Here is a 16,363-nt window from a genome sequence, read left to right as displayed (position 1 = left end):
TTTTTTTGTCTAATACCCCCTATGGATACCAAACACAAACGATATCTGTTAATCGCTAGCCAGATGGGCTAGTTTAAAGGGATTCCCCTAACCTCTGGTCTAGCCACGGAGATCATCTGGGATGGGCTACACTCGCCTCTTTTGTTGGCTAGCTCGAACTTGAAACCCTGGAGCTTCAAGGTCGGCTCCTGGCTTGTCGACACTGATCAGAAGTACAAAACACCTTTTGATCACTTTTTACTAGTTTATTGTCTCACTCACTTGTTATGTCTGTGTGTGTGTAGTGCTGGCCAGCGATGACGGGATTCTGCAGTGGGTGGGGTTTTTCCGCGACGGTAGATGCCAGTGCTCGACGGTTGTCACCGTGTGGCACGACGGATGTTGCACTGGGGCTCGATCGGGTGATCGACGGTGGTTGTCGGTGTATTACCGATGGACGCTTGCTATACGGGTGCTGGCTTTATAACGGACGCCCTCGTGTTTTAGCCCGTAATTAATAGGTCCTGAAGGAAATATGAGAGGTGGTTTTAAGGCTGGGAATTCCTCTACCGGGTTATTGATTGGGTCCTACCTGACTCCGTATTCGGTGGTGTTAGCCGGTATTTGTTGGTAACTCTTCACTATTTTTTCCAAAACTTATAGCAAACTGGGCAGATCGATTTATCTCACGCAATGGCTGAAGTGAAAGAGAACCTTCTCTTCAGTTTGACCCAGTAGCTTCTCCCTTGACCTAAGCCCATTTCCACCTCCATCCCACTTTTCCACCACCCCTTGTCCATATCCTTCTACTGTTTCCAACGCCCACCTTCATCCTTACTCCTTCCCGCACACTACCAAAAAGTAATGTAAATTTCCGTGCCCAGAGACCGACACATGCAAGCGGCCCAAATGACATAAGAATCAGTTGAAAGAAACGAGAAAATAAATTCAATCAATCGTACTTTTCGTCGAGTTGCGTATGTTTCGGTTTGAGAACACTTAATTTTACATGACATGTTTGTTTACGTTCCATAATTTACGTCAAAGATGGATTACGTCTCATGTAAAATTAGTTATTTTTAAGTGTGCGTTATGTGTTCTGTGTTACGTGTTGTTGGTGTGACTGGGTTACAATATTTAATTGGACCGTTGGTTTGGGAGTGGTCTTTCATTTGCCTCACATATTTTATTATATTTACATTCAAAACAAGACAATATTGCATACAAGAAACTGACATACAGATTGAATTCACAATGAACACACATATACCCTATTCCTCGCTCTCGCTATCTCCTGATTTTTCTTGCTCGAAGAGAATCAATAGGGTACAGGAACCAAAACGGTAACATATCATAGATGGTACGACCATACCGCATAGAGTTGGGCTGATATCCTGAATTGGTGGTTAGGCGTTTCTTATGTTTATGCAGGATATGTACCAAACACTAACGAAGATTAACTTTTCAGTCTCGGAGCACTTAATTTTACATTACATGTTTGTTTACGTCTCATCCTTTATGTCACAGAAGGATTCCGTCACGTGTAAAATTAGGTATTTCTAAGTGTGTAGATAAGAACCTCCTTTATCAAACTATGTGGTAGAATTGGTGTGAAATCTGTTTGAATAGCAGCATAACCACTGAGAAAGTCGATGAAGAGAATCGATCAAAGCAGATAGGACCATTTAAAATGTTCATCGAGATTTGCAGTCGGGATATTGGCGAAAGATAAAATTTTGTCAGTTTTCATATAAGCGAGAATACACGGTAAGAAAAAAGTACCCAAAAGTAAGTTCTTTTCACACATTTCGGCACTGTAGTGCAGGAACCCAAAAGTAGGTAAAACCTGCTGTCAAATCAGCCTACTGATCATTCTTGTATGAAACTGGTTCCAAACGTAAACAAACGCTGTATGTTTCTTGTTTACGTTTGGAACCAGTTATGCGAGGTAGGCGACGATTGTTCGTATTTGACAGCCACCTCCCCCCCTTGGGTAAAACGGGTCAAAGTAGTTTTCATTTACTTGTGTGCAATTCGTATGGAATTTTCCACTAACTTTCTACCCAAAAATTAGTTAGTTGTACCCAAAACTTGGTAAATAAGATTATACTCAAAATTGGGTTCTCACACTTTACCTAAGAGGAAGAGGTGACAATTGGCTTCTTCCTCTTTTATTTCTATATCTATGTCTATCTTTATCTATCTCTATCTCTATCTCTATCTTATGCACATGAAATCGGCCAATCAGGAGCTGGTTCACGTTTGACAGAAAAGTGGTTCATTTTCGCCCCCGTATTGTCACCTCTTCTCTTAACAGTTTACTACCCCTGTTGGGTGGTTTTGCTCCTCCGTTTTTGATTTGGAGAAAAGGAGACAAACTAGTCAAAAGTAGGTGAAAGTGAATTTGCCGTTGGGTACATTTTTCTTACCGTGTAGAATTAGAGTTTTCTCGGTTTCTTCTTCCTTTTACTTCCTCTTACGTAATTTTCTTCTATTTTTCTCTTTCAGGAAGCGAGTAATGGCACTATAACCATAAGCCATATAGGGCAAGGATAAGTGTTAGTGCTCTTCTCCCGATCACTAGAGGAAAATGGAGCATCTCTTAACCTTTTAAGATTAGGGTGATTCTGGTTGGACCTATCTAAAAGCTGATGATAGTTGGACCTATTTTTTCAATCGCTAGTTTAGTCAATCTTTGCTAATTTTTTATTTTCAAAGATCACTTTACTATCATAAAAAACTCTTTTTCTTCAATTTGAAAGGGTGTTTTATTGAAAAAACTTCAAAACAATTGAGTTTCAATGTGTTTTCAAAACAGTTCACTTTCCACGCATTAGCTCGTCATCATGCCTTACTTTCAAACATACAAAAAAGGAATATTTTTTACATTTATTTTAATTTTCATGCAGTAAAATACTGCTTTAAGGTGTAAACAACACGTTAGTACGCCATTTATCCATTGGATTCACTAAAATGTTTGAATAATTGACGAAATTCGAATAGATAAATATGATCATGGTTGGACCTACGGATGATAATGTTTGTATCAATGTGTTTCCTAAGACGGCCGCTAGGTGCGCTTCGGTTTGTCTACATCCTTCATGCGCAGCTGATTTGAAATTCGATTTCGTTTTGGCCGAGTGATCAGTTTCTTCGATTGAAAAAATGGCTAAAGAAAAGAGTTATACGGTCGAAAATCTTAAAAAGGCTGTTCTTTTAGTAAGAAATAAATAACTTATCGCGTATCAGGCACAGAAAAGGTACAATATTCCGAAAACGACACTTCACGCAAAAATTAAGGGAACACGGCAAAAAATATGGAAGGGAAATAGTGTTGAATGTTGATTTGGAGAACCAGCTAGGGGATTGGGTTTGTATGTGCGCTGCTTCTGGCAGTCCCAAGACGACCAAAAATATCTTGGAAGCTGCTAAAGACCTTGCGTCACTAGTTGGGCGTAAATTTAAAGGAGGAATTCCATCGTCAGGTTGGCTGAAAGGGTAACCACCGATTTCCGAACTACCACGAAAGCGCCGAAAGAATCTGTTAATATGAATTTACATTGAGTACTTCTCATACACCTTCTATGTGTGAATTAATTTGAAATAAAATGTTAACAAACTAAAAATTGCTAACTAAAGCTTATTTCCGAAAAAAAAACACCTAGGAGAAAAAAAAAACTATAAACCGGAATTAGGTTCTGATATTCAGTCATTTTATACCGCTAAATTCTCCGGAGGCACCCAGAACATGCCCGGAAGTGGCCAATGTGGTCCAAGGCACTCAATTTTGTTATTGATCTCGTTATCAAATGATAGGTTTTATTCCTTCCATGTCAAAATTAGGTCCATGTTCCATATACCCTGGAATTTGTTCCGGCCATATCTCCGGAACCAGTTGACCGATTCCAAAAATATTAGATAGCTTTCAATGGAACCACAATACCTATAGTTTGACGTTAAAAATTTTCCAAATCGGGTCAATGATTTCCGAGAAAATGAGCCATGATGAATAGCTAATGCGTGGAAAGTGAACTTTTTTAAAAACAAAGTTAAACTCAAATTTCTTGATTTTTTTAAAATAGCAAATTCATAAAAACTGTATAAAAAGGGTTTTTCATGATACCAATTAGCTCTAAACAAAGTTTTTGAACAAATATGGGCTAAACTAGCATTTGCAAAAATAGGTCCAACCATCATCATTTTTTAGGTCCATCCAAAATCATAATTCTTTGCTGAATAAAAACGTTTTATAAAATCATTTGTTCATAATATTTAACTTTTTATGTTATTATTAGAAACAAGAAAGGTAGATCTTTCCCCCAATCACGCATTTTTCATAATTATATGTTGAATTCATAAAAAAAAAATACGACATGAATGTTGACGTCGTGTGAAACCGGCCTAAATAGGTCCAACCATCATCAGTTACCCTAGATGCTCACAACGGCCAATTATTTATGAATAAAAAGATTGCAATTGTTTGCCGAAACACTAATTCTCGCGCAACATTTTCTCTTTCGCGAATTGGCGTTCACGGCGACTGTGTAGCTCTTTACTGCTAAGATGAAATACATAAGCAAACGTTAGACTGTGCGTGAAACATGGCGGACGTCGTACTATCCCAAGTAGCATTTCTTGTTTTATTGCACTCTATTAGTGGTTATTGAGATCAATTTTATAAAACCGTCAATAAAATTAATAGCTCCAGCACAACCTCTTGATAACCGCTATAAGATCGTCTTCCAGCTTAGTGGACCACTCTTGATAAGGTTTATAAAGCATGTTTGAGAATCACAATAAAGCTGTCTTAAAACCTTTTATCAGAAAGCCCCATACTCTACAAAAGGTTCTCATAGCCTCTATAAGAGTAATATTGTATCCAAGCAGCTTTATTACGCTTTGGTGAAAATCAGTTATAAAGCCAATTTAATTTTTATTGGCTTCAAAGCAACCGCCATAAATTAGCTTGTTGTTGTTCTGTTCTGCTGAAACTTTTTTTTTTCAATATGGAAATCTTTATCGGTAAAAATAGGTTTGAGTGTTGGTGTCAAGATCATCATGCAATCAATTTTGTTTCATGGCGACATTAGTGAAAATCTTAGAGAAAATATACGACTTTTTTGAAGTTCCAAAACATATGCGCTTGAAATTTTATCGTGTATATTGGGATAATATGAGCGTTAAATAAATGCGCCTCCAAAATAATTCAAGTTAACAAAAAAGATTGTTTCAGAAATCAAATGAATTTGATGAAAGAACCTTAATTTTACAGAAAATATATCTCAATACATAAATTCATACCAATGCACACTGGAAATCATTTCGGATCCCTTATTTAGCCATTATTTTATTGAAATTTCTTGGATTTTATTCCAAGGCTAATGGCATTTTCATAATGACAATATGGCGACAGAGGACAGCAGGCAAGAAAAACACCAAGCGCAATTTCTTAAAATGTCTTGCACACTGGGTCACAAATCCAACCTAGCGGAGCAAAATTAATAACTCTGAAATGAAACATTTCCGTGACTTGGTGTCTTGGGCAAAATTTCTCATCATAATAAGGACCATCTATTGACATAAACAAATAGTTCAAAACTCTTCCGCAAAGATGGTGCCACAATCTAACTTCTTTCTCTGACGTTTTGGAGACTTGATGTCTTGGGCAAAGTTGTTTATCTTGACAAAATGAACAGCTCTTTAAAAGACGTTAAATTTGCACAGTCTACTAGTTCCAAGTTATATGGAGTTAAAGAAAAAATGTCGAAAATATGGTTTTTTCTTTCTGTTTCGGTTTTTTTGCTTACAACTATATAATATTATATTTTTCTCTTATGCAAATACATTAAATAAATAGCTTTTTTGAAGAAACATACTGTGCGATTTAAGTCTTTACATGACCGTGGGGATGCAAAGAGAAAGTCGAAGAAGAGAATCTGTCAATGTTGCTTAGGACCTAATGCAATGTTCAGCTTGAATTCATTTTTTTATTTGAGGGCAAATGTATATTCCTATACTACGGGTGCAACCGATGAATTTTACAAACATTTGGAAAAATTTTGAATGGTACATTAACCTTTATGAAAAGTTATGCGTGATTTCAACCTTTTTGTCCTAGGACTGTCACCATTCCATGCATTTCGACCAAGATTCGACCGTGTCACCCCATGTATATGCGAGTGAGAACGAAAGAATTATAGAGATTGCTGACGTTTTTCTTACGCACACTACGTCGCGTATACGTATACACGAAATGTTTTCATGCTCATGCTGACAATTTTGTTGATATTCTTTGCGCTCCGCTTGGAAGTACCGGAAAGTTTTGATTCTTTTCTATGTTGCAGAAATAAACCGCCTATTTACATTTCTGACAAGTTGCAACTGAATGCTTATAATTGGTTTAAAATAACCATTTCATGGCCAACTAGTTTTATTGCGCTTACGCATAAAGCAACAACAGGATTTAGTTTTTGGGTTTTGTAAGGGCAATTCATATTACTTTTTTTTATACTTCAAAGCAATCATAAAACCTTTCATAAGTGAAAATAGCATTAGCATCAGTTGGTTTTTTAATTAGCTTTATAGGGGTTTTGTAGCTAGCTATAAGAATGTTTCATGACTTGCATTGTATATGACCGTCATAAAGCTGTAGGTAATGGTTGCAGCTGCAATAAAACCTTTATAAATTTTGAATATAGCCAAGCAGCTCTAGAATTGTTACTTGGGATCCTTGCACTCAACCAAAAATTCCCATAAGAAACTGTCTATACTGGCTGGAAGAGAAGATTTTTCGACGGTGCCGTCAACGCCAATAACCCGACTGCAAATGAATTCGACGGTGAGCATGCATAAGGGCGCAAACGCGATGATCGATTCTCTTCGTCGATTTAATCTTGTGTTAATAACTCGCTAGAATTAACGTTTCTCGGTACGTTTGCTGTTGCTCTGCATTGAAGAAATTCGAGAAAATTGTTTCGCTTAACTGTATCAATGCAAAGGTAAAATCGATGAAGAGAATCGATATTCGCGTATACGCCCTTATGGATGCTCACTGTCGAATTGTTTTCTAAGTTCATGCATTTTATAAAGCCCTACAGTAAAAGTATGGGTATCTGTCAAAAGTTGTTCCAATCGAACCGTCAAACTACAACACTTTGCTCGATTGGAACAGCTTTTTTAAGTTTTATGGTGGTAGTCGTCCATACTAACTAGAGGGATTTAGCATTTTAACGTTCCACTGCAATCGCCAATACAACGATACGGTATGTTCCACGTTTCATCATTTTATTGGATTCTAAAAAAATCATTAAACAGTCCCGATGTTTCTGTATCATCTTTCCCCTTAAATGCTGTACAGTAGGCCTGGCCATATATTTTGCGAACGTCTGATGTGCAACATGTACCAAATAGGGGAAATGGATGTAATGTCGGCCTAAATACAGGAATCGACTAAATTTTCAATAGACCAAAAATATCCATTAGTACCGTCCCAAGGACGCGTTCATCTTGATAAAATTGATAAATAGCAGATTTTTAGTGATGGGCCCAATCTTAGATCCATAGGCTAACATTAGGTCGTATGAATAAAAGCGTTTACTTTACTTTCCCCGTAAGAAAAGCACGGGAAAGTAAAGTAAACTCTTTTTATTCATACGGCTCATTAGACCCATTTCCCCTATACAAGAAAAAACGATTCTTTCATGAACTGCCTGCGTTGGTTTTTGATTACATTAGAATAGACACAAATCTCATCAACCATATGCCGTACTGATCTCGAAATTTAACTCAACGCTTGCATCTCTGCAGCAAATACTGAGTTGCATTTTCAGCTTCGCCCGTTAAGTAAATCGTCAGTTGCCTGCCGGAGAAAATTCAAACCCGTAAACCAAGCTGCAAACGGGACAGTTTTACCACTCAACCATTGATTCCCCACCGAATGCGCTCCGGAGCAAATCATGAATGAAATCGCCCCCTGTACGTGCTTCGATTCGCGCAGCTTTTCCCCTCCGGCAGGGTGCATTTTCCGAACGCGTAAAACAGCACCATAAGCATTTCCCTCCGTGACACATCCATTGAGCTCTTGGCACTAGCCATCTTACCACATGACAGCTGCAGAAGAGGAGAAAATCCGACCCACGACGAACGACGAGCCAGTGACGAGCCAAGAACGGAGCACGACAGGACGACCCCGTCCACCCACGATCAGCTATTTCAGCGAACGACAGCCACCGAATCGTCTCATACCGAGCTCTGACTTGGAGCAGTGAAGAAGGCAAAAGTTACTCCTCTCGTTCGCCGTCGGTTCTCATATTAGTGTGTGGAAAAGTGGTGGAAAATTTAAGCTCCCTTTCGGGTTTGGAATTGGAAAAGTTAGGGCAGTTTGTGAGTTGTGACAAGTCACCGTTGGATCATTGTACTTAACGAAAAAAAAAGTGAGTTGATTGTTTTATGGATTGATCCTGCCGAATTGTCCCGCAGAGATCGGTAATTGCTCACCAACACATATAGACAGAAAATGGAAACAAACATAGGGGTTTTTTTTTTCATTACTCGCGCAATCAAATATTTACTAGACGAAGTTGGGTCCCTGCTATTTCCTTTGACTTAAGATTGAAATTGTTCCAATACGAATAAGATCGACGATTGATAGTTCTTATGAGTTTTCACGAAAAGATTGCTGCTGCTGCGACTGCGGCTGATACCATTGACAACAAGTGTTTTCCAGCGCCCACTTGGTGGGGGGAGTGAGTGTGTTTGTTTTTATCCCCATTGCTGCTCGCGCGTGTCGTGGTTGTCAAAGGACAAGAAAAAAAATGATGCATGTATGTAGCATAAAAGCTGGGTAGGGTGGTGAAAGTGGTGAAGCATGAAACTGATTGAAAAGGACAGGAAAATCGTGGCATGTTCTTTCCCTCCGTGCTCGCTTACCACTACCATCACTGCTGGTCCGGCTTTTGTCACGTTTTTTGTTCTTCTTCTTTTTTGATTCGACGATGTTCACCAATGAAGAGGTTTGTCGTTTTCGGGGCAAGGTGAATGATTCAGCGTGTTTTAGCGAATGATGTGTTAATCTAACGAACCTTATAATAGAGCTTTTTGCTAGGCAGAATATTGCTATTTGATAAGTAGCGGAGAATTTGGAAGTTTTTTTTTGTAAGTGAGACAAAATCTGATAGTTTTTGAAAAATCTCGTTATTAAAGGGACCATTGAGTTAGGGACGATACCGAGCTAGGGAGGTAAATTTTGGAAACTTGTGTGGGAAAAGTGGTCAAAGTAGCCTACATTTCCATTAAGTTAAAGAGAATATCGAGTTAGAGCAATGATTATCTGGGAATTTGAAAAGAATAGACTATATTGAAGTATGCCAGAGATCCATCTCAAGAATTTCAAAATATTTTGTAATGCAACCAAATTTATCTTTCTCGTTAGTTACTCTTACTCTTTAGACGAAATACTTCTGGAGTGAATTTATCTCCAGTAATAACATGAATTCCTTGGCTGCAATCATGTTTTTTACAGTTCAACAGATTTTAATCTAACATTACTTTTTTGAAACCTTGTACCTAATGAAATCAAACTTGGAGACATTTTCAAGAATCTGTAACGTTGATCAAATTCCAAGATCCAAGATTAAAAAATAAATGGGTCATGCAAAAGTTTCAGCTTATGAACTTTAATGAATCAATTTGATGATGATTTTCAAGGATCACCAGCAATAATTTCAAGAGAATTCAGAGGAAAATATAAAATGATGATTTTTTAAGAAAGTGAAATCTACGGATTCTTTTCAAATTAGTTCTGCGGAACTCCAAACTCCAGATGAAACCTAAGGAGAATTTCAAGGTAGTTATGAGTAGAATTACAATGAATTCGTGAGTAGGATTGCAAGTGTAAGATAATTCTGTGGAGCATTTCAAGGTTAATTTAAAGAGAATTCAAAGATAGTTCTGACTAAAACTGCAAAGTAACTTTGAAGAGACTCTTCTAATCGATTTTTAAGGAGAACTGCAAACAAATTTTAAGGATAACTTCAAGGTGAGCAGTTCCACGCCGGAAATTGGAATTGGAAAAACTCGACCTTCCGATCGATTTGCATAGAACTATGTATAATTGTGAGTTATGGACAATCAACCAGATTTTTAAAAAAATCGGCAATTGTGGATGTCGAATTTCTTTTTCGAAAGTGTATTTTTATTTTTTTTTTTCAATAAATTGTAGCACGAAAATGGCAGTTCTGATCGAAATGAGGCCTGAGACAAAGTTGCAGATTACAATAAAGGTTTTCTGGAAAAAAATATACATTGTATTTTTGCTTAGTAATTTCGATACAAAATAAAAAAAAGTGTAAAAAACCCCAATTGTTCAAAAAGTTCTCCATGTTTTTTTATTAAAAAAGCTCATAAAAATGTAAACTTTTGGAACATTTAAAACCTTGGACAATTGAAAATTAACAAACATCGTTGAACAAGAACTTTTTGTCAATTTTTGCTAGTACGCCTTTTTTATGTAATCTTTACACAGGAAACAATATATGAGACATTCTTAACCATTCGCAGTGCAAAAATTATATGAAAAACCAAGTTAAATACTCCTAAAGTTTGCATTTTCGTGTACTTTATTTAATAAATAAATTATTAATATTGAAGATGTACTTTTTGATATATTTCAGTGTTTAACACTTTTTTGAATTACTCAAAATTACTATTAAAAAATAACCGTGTATATTTTTCCCAGAATTACTTAACTTTTCCAAACAATTTTGACTCAGACATCATTTCGATCAGAACCCAAGTAACAATTGTGGTTTAAGAGGGTTTTGTAGACCATGATTTAGACTTGTAGTACTGCCGTTATACGCATAAGAGTCCTACGATGCATAAAGACTGCATAGAACATGGGACAGTTATGCGTATAACGGCAGAGTATGCTTTAAAACCTCGATATAACTTGCTATGTTACTTGAGAAGTGCTACAATTTATTGAAAAACAACAAAATCACAAAATACATCTTAAAACTATAGTGAAAAGGTACATTACAATAAACACTATATCTTGCCCTATTCAATAAGCTTCCACCATCAGTACGGAAGAGGCTTAAAGTGGATTTATTGTATGACAGTATCGCCAACGGGGGGCAGAGTGCTTCCATTGCAGCAATGCACAGTGGTCCTGAATACAGATTTAGGTGGAATGATATGTTTTGAGCCTGAAATTGAAACTTTAGACTTAAAGTCTCTTGTACAAAGTTGTTCTTTATAGTTAGGCCCTCATTTTTATGGCAATGAATTTTAGGGTGGTTCCTATTATCAATAAAATCCAAAATTTAACTTATTTGTTTGAATAAATTAAGGTATACATTCTTGGGCAAAGTTATAGCTGAGCTAATTTAAAGCAAGTTTGTCGAAATTAACTTTTTTGCATCTCTTAAATTGGCCGATTTAGAGCTATTTCCTTGAATTGAGTTAGGGTGGCTCTTAAAAACCTGCTCTAGTTTTCTTATTTTGAATTTATTAGCAAAGGTATCTTCAGATAACTTTTAGATCTTAAGAAGGCGCAAATTTTTGCTACACAAAGCTTGTCAATATCTTTCGCCGATCAAGGGTTATTGACGTTTTTATACTAAAAATATGCACTTTTCAAATGTTAATATCTCTGGTTGGGGCAAACAAAAAACAAGTTTTTTTTTACGGAATTTGAATAGGCGAATGTTATTCTCAATAATATGAAAAAATTGGAGGTATGTTATTTTTTAAACTCGTATAAAATCAATTTGAATTTATTCATATTTTTTACTAAATTTGGGTATATCTTTTTTTTTATTAAAAGAGATACAGGCAACAAACTCAGCTATAGAACATTTGTCTTAAGGAGTTTTAAAATTCTCTAGAAGATAACTTTCATGAGAAATTTCAAATAAAAAAGTTATTGCTAAAAAACTATTTTTTCCAGGAACACCCTAAGTCAACTCCAAAAAATTACTCTAAAATAAGAACGTTAAGATATAGAAAAAAAATTACTTCGACAAAGTTGCTTGCAACTAACTTTGCTACAAACATGTTTTTATTTTGTAAAACAAAAAAGTTAGTTTAAAAAATTCCCTAATTTGAAGACCACCCTGACGTTTGCAAACACCAAAAGAGGGGAATTTTTAAGAACAAAAACTACTTCCAAGACACTAAATATCCAAATATTGAAACAAATGTACTAGCACATTTTTTAGTAATTTGTCATTAGAGTGACCCTATGAAATCCATCTCTTGCCAATAACTTTTTTATTTGAAATTTATCATGAAAGTCATCTTCTAAAGACTTTTAAAACTCTTTAAGACAAATGTTTCATAGCTGAATTTGTTGCCTGTATCTCTTCTAATAAAAAAGATATACCCATATATAGTAAAAATTGTGAATAAATTCAAATTGATTTTATACGAGTTTAAAAAATAACATACCTCAATTTTTTCATATTATTGAGAATAACATATGCCCTTTCAAATGCCGTAAAAAAAACTTTTTTTTTGTTTGCCCCAACCAGAGATATTAACATTTGAAAAGTGCATATTTTTAGTATAAAAACGTCAATAACTCTTGATCAACGAAAGATATTGACAAGCTTTGCGGAGCAAAAATTTGCGCCTTCTTAAGATCTAAAAGTTATTTGCAGATACCTTTGCCAATAAATTCAAAATAAGAAAACTAGATCAGGTTTTTTAAGAGCCACCCTAACTCAATTCAAGGAAATGGCTCTAAATCAGCCAAAAAAGTTAATTTCCACAAATTTGCTTGAAATTAGCTCAGCTATAACTTTGCCGAAAAATGTATACCTTAATTTATTCAAACAAAAAAGTTAGATTTTTGATTTTAATGATAATAGGAACCACCCTAGAATTCATTGTCATAAAAATGAGGGCCTAACTATAAGGAACAACTTTGTACAAGAGACTTTTAGTCTTAAGTTTCAATTTCAGGCTCAAAACATATTATTTATAGGATTTCGCTTATATTTCACCGCCACCTTCTTCGTCGTCGCTGCCACGTCCAGATCAGGCTTCCTGGTGGTCGACAGACGCTCCCCGAACAATCGCCGCTTGTAGCTCCAGACGTGGCACGGAAAGGGGTTTCAGCGGAGCAACTTTTGTTTTAGCCGCCACCAACGCGCATCGAGGAGAACCGTTGTCCACGAAGCGAAGATACAAAACTGCTGCGCAAGCCACTTCGCTCGCATCTACGAATAGATGTGCCTCGACGTTCTCGAGAGCGGAGCTGTTCACTCCTTTGAAGAAGCATCGCGGTACTGCCACCTCTTCCAAGCGCTGCATGTACTCACACCAACACCGCCACTTATCCTGCAATTCCTCCGGAATAGGTTCGTCCCAATCGGTACCGGATCTCCAGATCTGCTGCATTAAGATTTTTCCGTGCACGACGAAATGCGAAACCAGTCCCAGCGGATCAAATAACGACATGACAGTGCGCAGAACCTGCCGTTTGGTTGGGACCGTTGAGCCGCTAATCAACGTTTTGATCTCTTCCTTGAGACTGCTCATATCGAAGGTGAAGACGTCCTCTTTTGGCCTCCACACCAGACCCAGTATACGCTCCGAGTCTGTCGATTTCTCCAAGTTCATGGATACTTCCTGTGGTGTTCTGCATTCCCCGATGCTTGCCAGTACTTCGGCCGAATTGGAGCAGAAGTTTCGGATTTCAAACCCTGCTTGAGAGTGGATGTATTTCACCTCGTTGATCAACGCCACAGCTTCCTCTTCCGTGTCTACACTATCCAAGAAATCGTCAACGTAGTGGTTATGAATTATTGCATTCACCGCCCTGGGAAATGTCTCGGCAAATTCCTTCGCGTTCACGTTCTTCACGAACTGTGCCAGACTAGGCGAGCAGGTCGCACCGAAAAAGGCGACATCCATTATGTAGATCTGTGGATTCGATCCTGGTTCAAGGCAGAAAAGGAAACGCTGTGATTGTTTGTCTTCGTCCCGGATGCGGAGCTGGTGAAACATCTCCTTTATGTCGCCGACGATAGCAATGTCCCTCTGCCTGAAACGCAACAGTACTGCTACCAGCGCCACCAAAAGGTCCGGACCCTTCATCAACATATCGTTGAAAGACACTCCTCCAGCTCGAGCCTTGGCATCCCAGATCAGCCGTAACTTGGCCGGTTTCTTCGAGTTCTGCACAATACCTAGAGGTAGATACCAGACCTTGCTGGGATCCGTAGACTGCAGCTCGTCTGCCGTGATACGATGTGCATACCCTTTCGCTTCATACTCTGCAATCTGCTCCCTCACCTTCGCTTCGAGGATTGGGTCCTTTCGCAATCGCTTGACCAGTGCGTTCAGCCGACGTAGCGCCATTGGGTAGCTATCAGGGAAGCAGATGTGATCGTACTTCCATAAAAGTCCCGTCTCGAAAGCGCCATTCACCCTTCGGGTCGTAGCTTCCATTATCTTCCACGCTCGCTTATCTTCTTCAGCTTCCGGTTTTATGGTAACGCTGGACTCTTCGACTGCGAAGAATTGCTTCATCCACAGATGTAGTTCTCGATTATCGGGATCACCATCAAGGTGCAGATTCAATTGTTCCAGCACGGAATCATTGCCGGAGTTCTTTCCGAAAATGCACCATCCGAGGCGCGTCTTCGTCGCCACAGGTTCGTTGTCTTTACCTTCTCGTACTCGCAACGAAGTTAGAAGTCGAACGTGTTCTAGTCCGATAATGATCCCCGGCGTAGCTTCCGTATAACTGCGAACTGGCAGACCCTTCAGGTGCGGGTAGGTCTGCTGCAACTCTTCATACTGCATTGTTTGACTTGGAAGTTGAAGCTCTTGCACTGTCCGAACGTTGCTGAGTTTGAACTTCTCTCTAACGCCAGAGATAACCACGGTTACACGTTGAGATCCTTTCTCCTCCCTCGAAATATTTCCGGTCCAACTCAAACAAAAGTTGTCGGTTGGCCCCGTGATACCCAGCGCCGATGCAATACTGGATTCAAGGAGGGTAGACGACGAACCATCATCCAGAAAAGCATAGGTGTTGATTTGCTGACCGTTACCATGCATAGTCACGGGTAAATATCGAAACAAAGAGTATGCAACCGAAGAGTGGAGATTTTGGTGCACAACGTTATTCGTAGACCGCGACGAGCTTCCTGCTTCCACTCTGTTTTGCGAGGGATTCCTAGTTGAATGCAGTAGCTTGTGATGATGAACTCTGCATCCATCGACGCCGCACTCCTTGTTAGAACGGCAGGGCCACTTCCGATGTGGTATGAGACAGCTTCTGCACAAATTCTTTTGTTTGATCGCCTTCCATCTCCCATCCAGATCGAGTCCCTTGAACTGTACGCAGTTCACGATTTCATGATTCGCACAGGCACAGTACGTGCAGGTCTTCTTCATCGACTCCACTGACGGCTTCTTGTCGTAGTCCACTACTTGTCCAGTTTTCGTTTCCTCGGAGTGTACATACAGCTTCGGTTTTTCCTTCCCCGGTTTGATGGATCTCGCGTTCATGGTGAGACCGTCTATTGGAAGCGTAACGTCCGAAGCCATCACCACTAGTTCGGACATGAAAGCGCTGAAGGTCGCCAGGTTGACATAAGCGCATCTGCTCTTGTAATAGGACCACTGCATTTTGAGCTGAGATGGCAGTTTCTCTATTAGCTCATGAAGCAGTGTCGGATTCCACAGATGGTCATGAAGATTGGCGATAGACATATGGTCCACAACGTTTTGCACCGCGAGACCGAAGGTTATCTGTGACTGCAATTTATCGGTCTTCGGAGAGGGAACTGAACGCAATTTTTGGAGGAGAGAATGTATCAGAATTTCCGGTCGACCATACAACCTCCGTAATATATCAATTACAGAGGGCACCGACTGTGGCATCAGCAATCGGCTTTTAACTGCTTCCAATGCATTCCCCTTCAAACAGCGCTGCAATCGCGCCAAGTTTTCGGAGTCTGTGTACCCGCATGTTTCCGTAGAGTTCCAAAACGAGCTATAGAACAGCGGCCAATCTTGAGGATCTCCTGAAAAGTTCGGCAACTCTCGTGGCATCACCTGTCTCGCTGCAAGTTGTCCACTAGATGGCCCACTTCTAGCTGGATCGACAGGATGCTGATGTTGTGGATGTTGCGGTTGAGATGGTGGTTGTTGGCTAAACCAGGGAATGCGGGAATCTCTTGAGCCCGCCGCTGATTGCGTCACCGGAATCTCGAACTGAAGTGGATCAACGATGTATGCAGGTGGCACCGTCCCATTAGAAGTTACTGGGGCCCCCCCATTGTTGACAAACGTTCTTTCACGCTGCGATGGAACTGGGATGTGACTTACATTTCCCGATTGTATCCCACCGACATCCGTACTGGCC

The 16,363-nt window shown here is 39.0% G+C and overlaps 2 protein-coding genes across 8 annotated transcripts in view; one reads left to right on the top strand and one right to left on the bottom strand.

The window, feature by feature from the left end:
- The first annotated feature begins 8,223 nt into the window (after window positions 1-8,223).
- Window positions 8,224-16,363, top strand: part of Cbp53E (Calbindin 53E) — a 302,857-nt gene continuing 294,717 nt past the window's right edge. For 5 of the 7 annotated variants that reach the window (XM_065227714.1, XM_065227707.1, XM_065227700.1 and 2 more), the window contains exon 1: window positions 8,224-8,411. The gene's annotated coding sequence lies outside the window, so the exon portion shown is untranslated. Of the gene's footprint in view, window positions 8,464-16,363 lie in introns of all 7 variants that reach the window. The other 2 variants (XM_065227692.1, XM_065227684.1) reach the window with 2 other exon arrangements.
- Window positions 13,021-15,624, bottom strand: LOC135704804 (uncharacterized). Its single transcript, XM_065226315.1, has one exon. It carries the CDS (start codon window positions 15,622-15,624, stop codon window positions 13,021-13,023), a length of 2,604 nt encoding a protein of 867 aa, XP_065082387.1.

The sequence above is a fragment of the Ochlerotatus camptorhynchus genome, unplaced genomic scaffold (genome assembly GCF_037179485.1).
Source record: "Ochlerotatus camptorhynchus isolate MF236.1 unplaced genomic scaffold, CSIRO-AGI_Acam_v1.1 ptg000022l, whole genome shotgun sequence".
Classification (NCBI taxonomy): domain Eukaryota; kingdom Metazoa; phylum Arthropoda; class Insecta; order Diptera; family Culicidae; genus Ochlerotatus; species Ochlerotatus camptorhynchus.
The sequence above is the reverse complement of the archived record's forward strand: the minus strand, read 5'-3'. Positions and strand labels throughout refer to the sequence as shown.

Excerpts from the sequence above, each read along its gene's own strand:
- LOC135704804 (XM_065226315.1), bottom strand. The coding sequence starts at position 15,624 with ATGCAGTGGTCCTATTACAAGAGCAGATGCGCTTATGTCAACCTGGCG.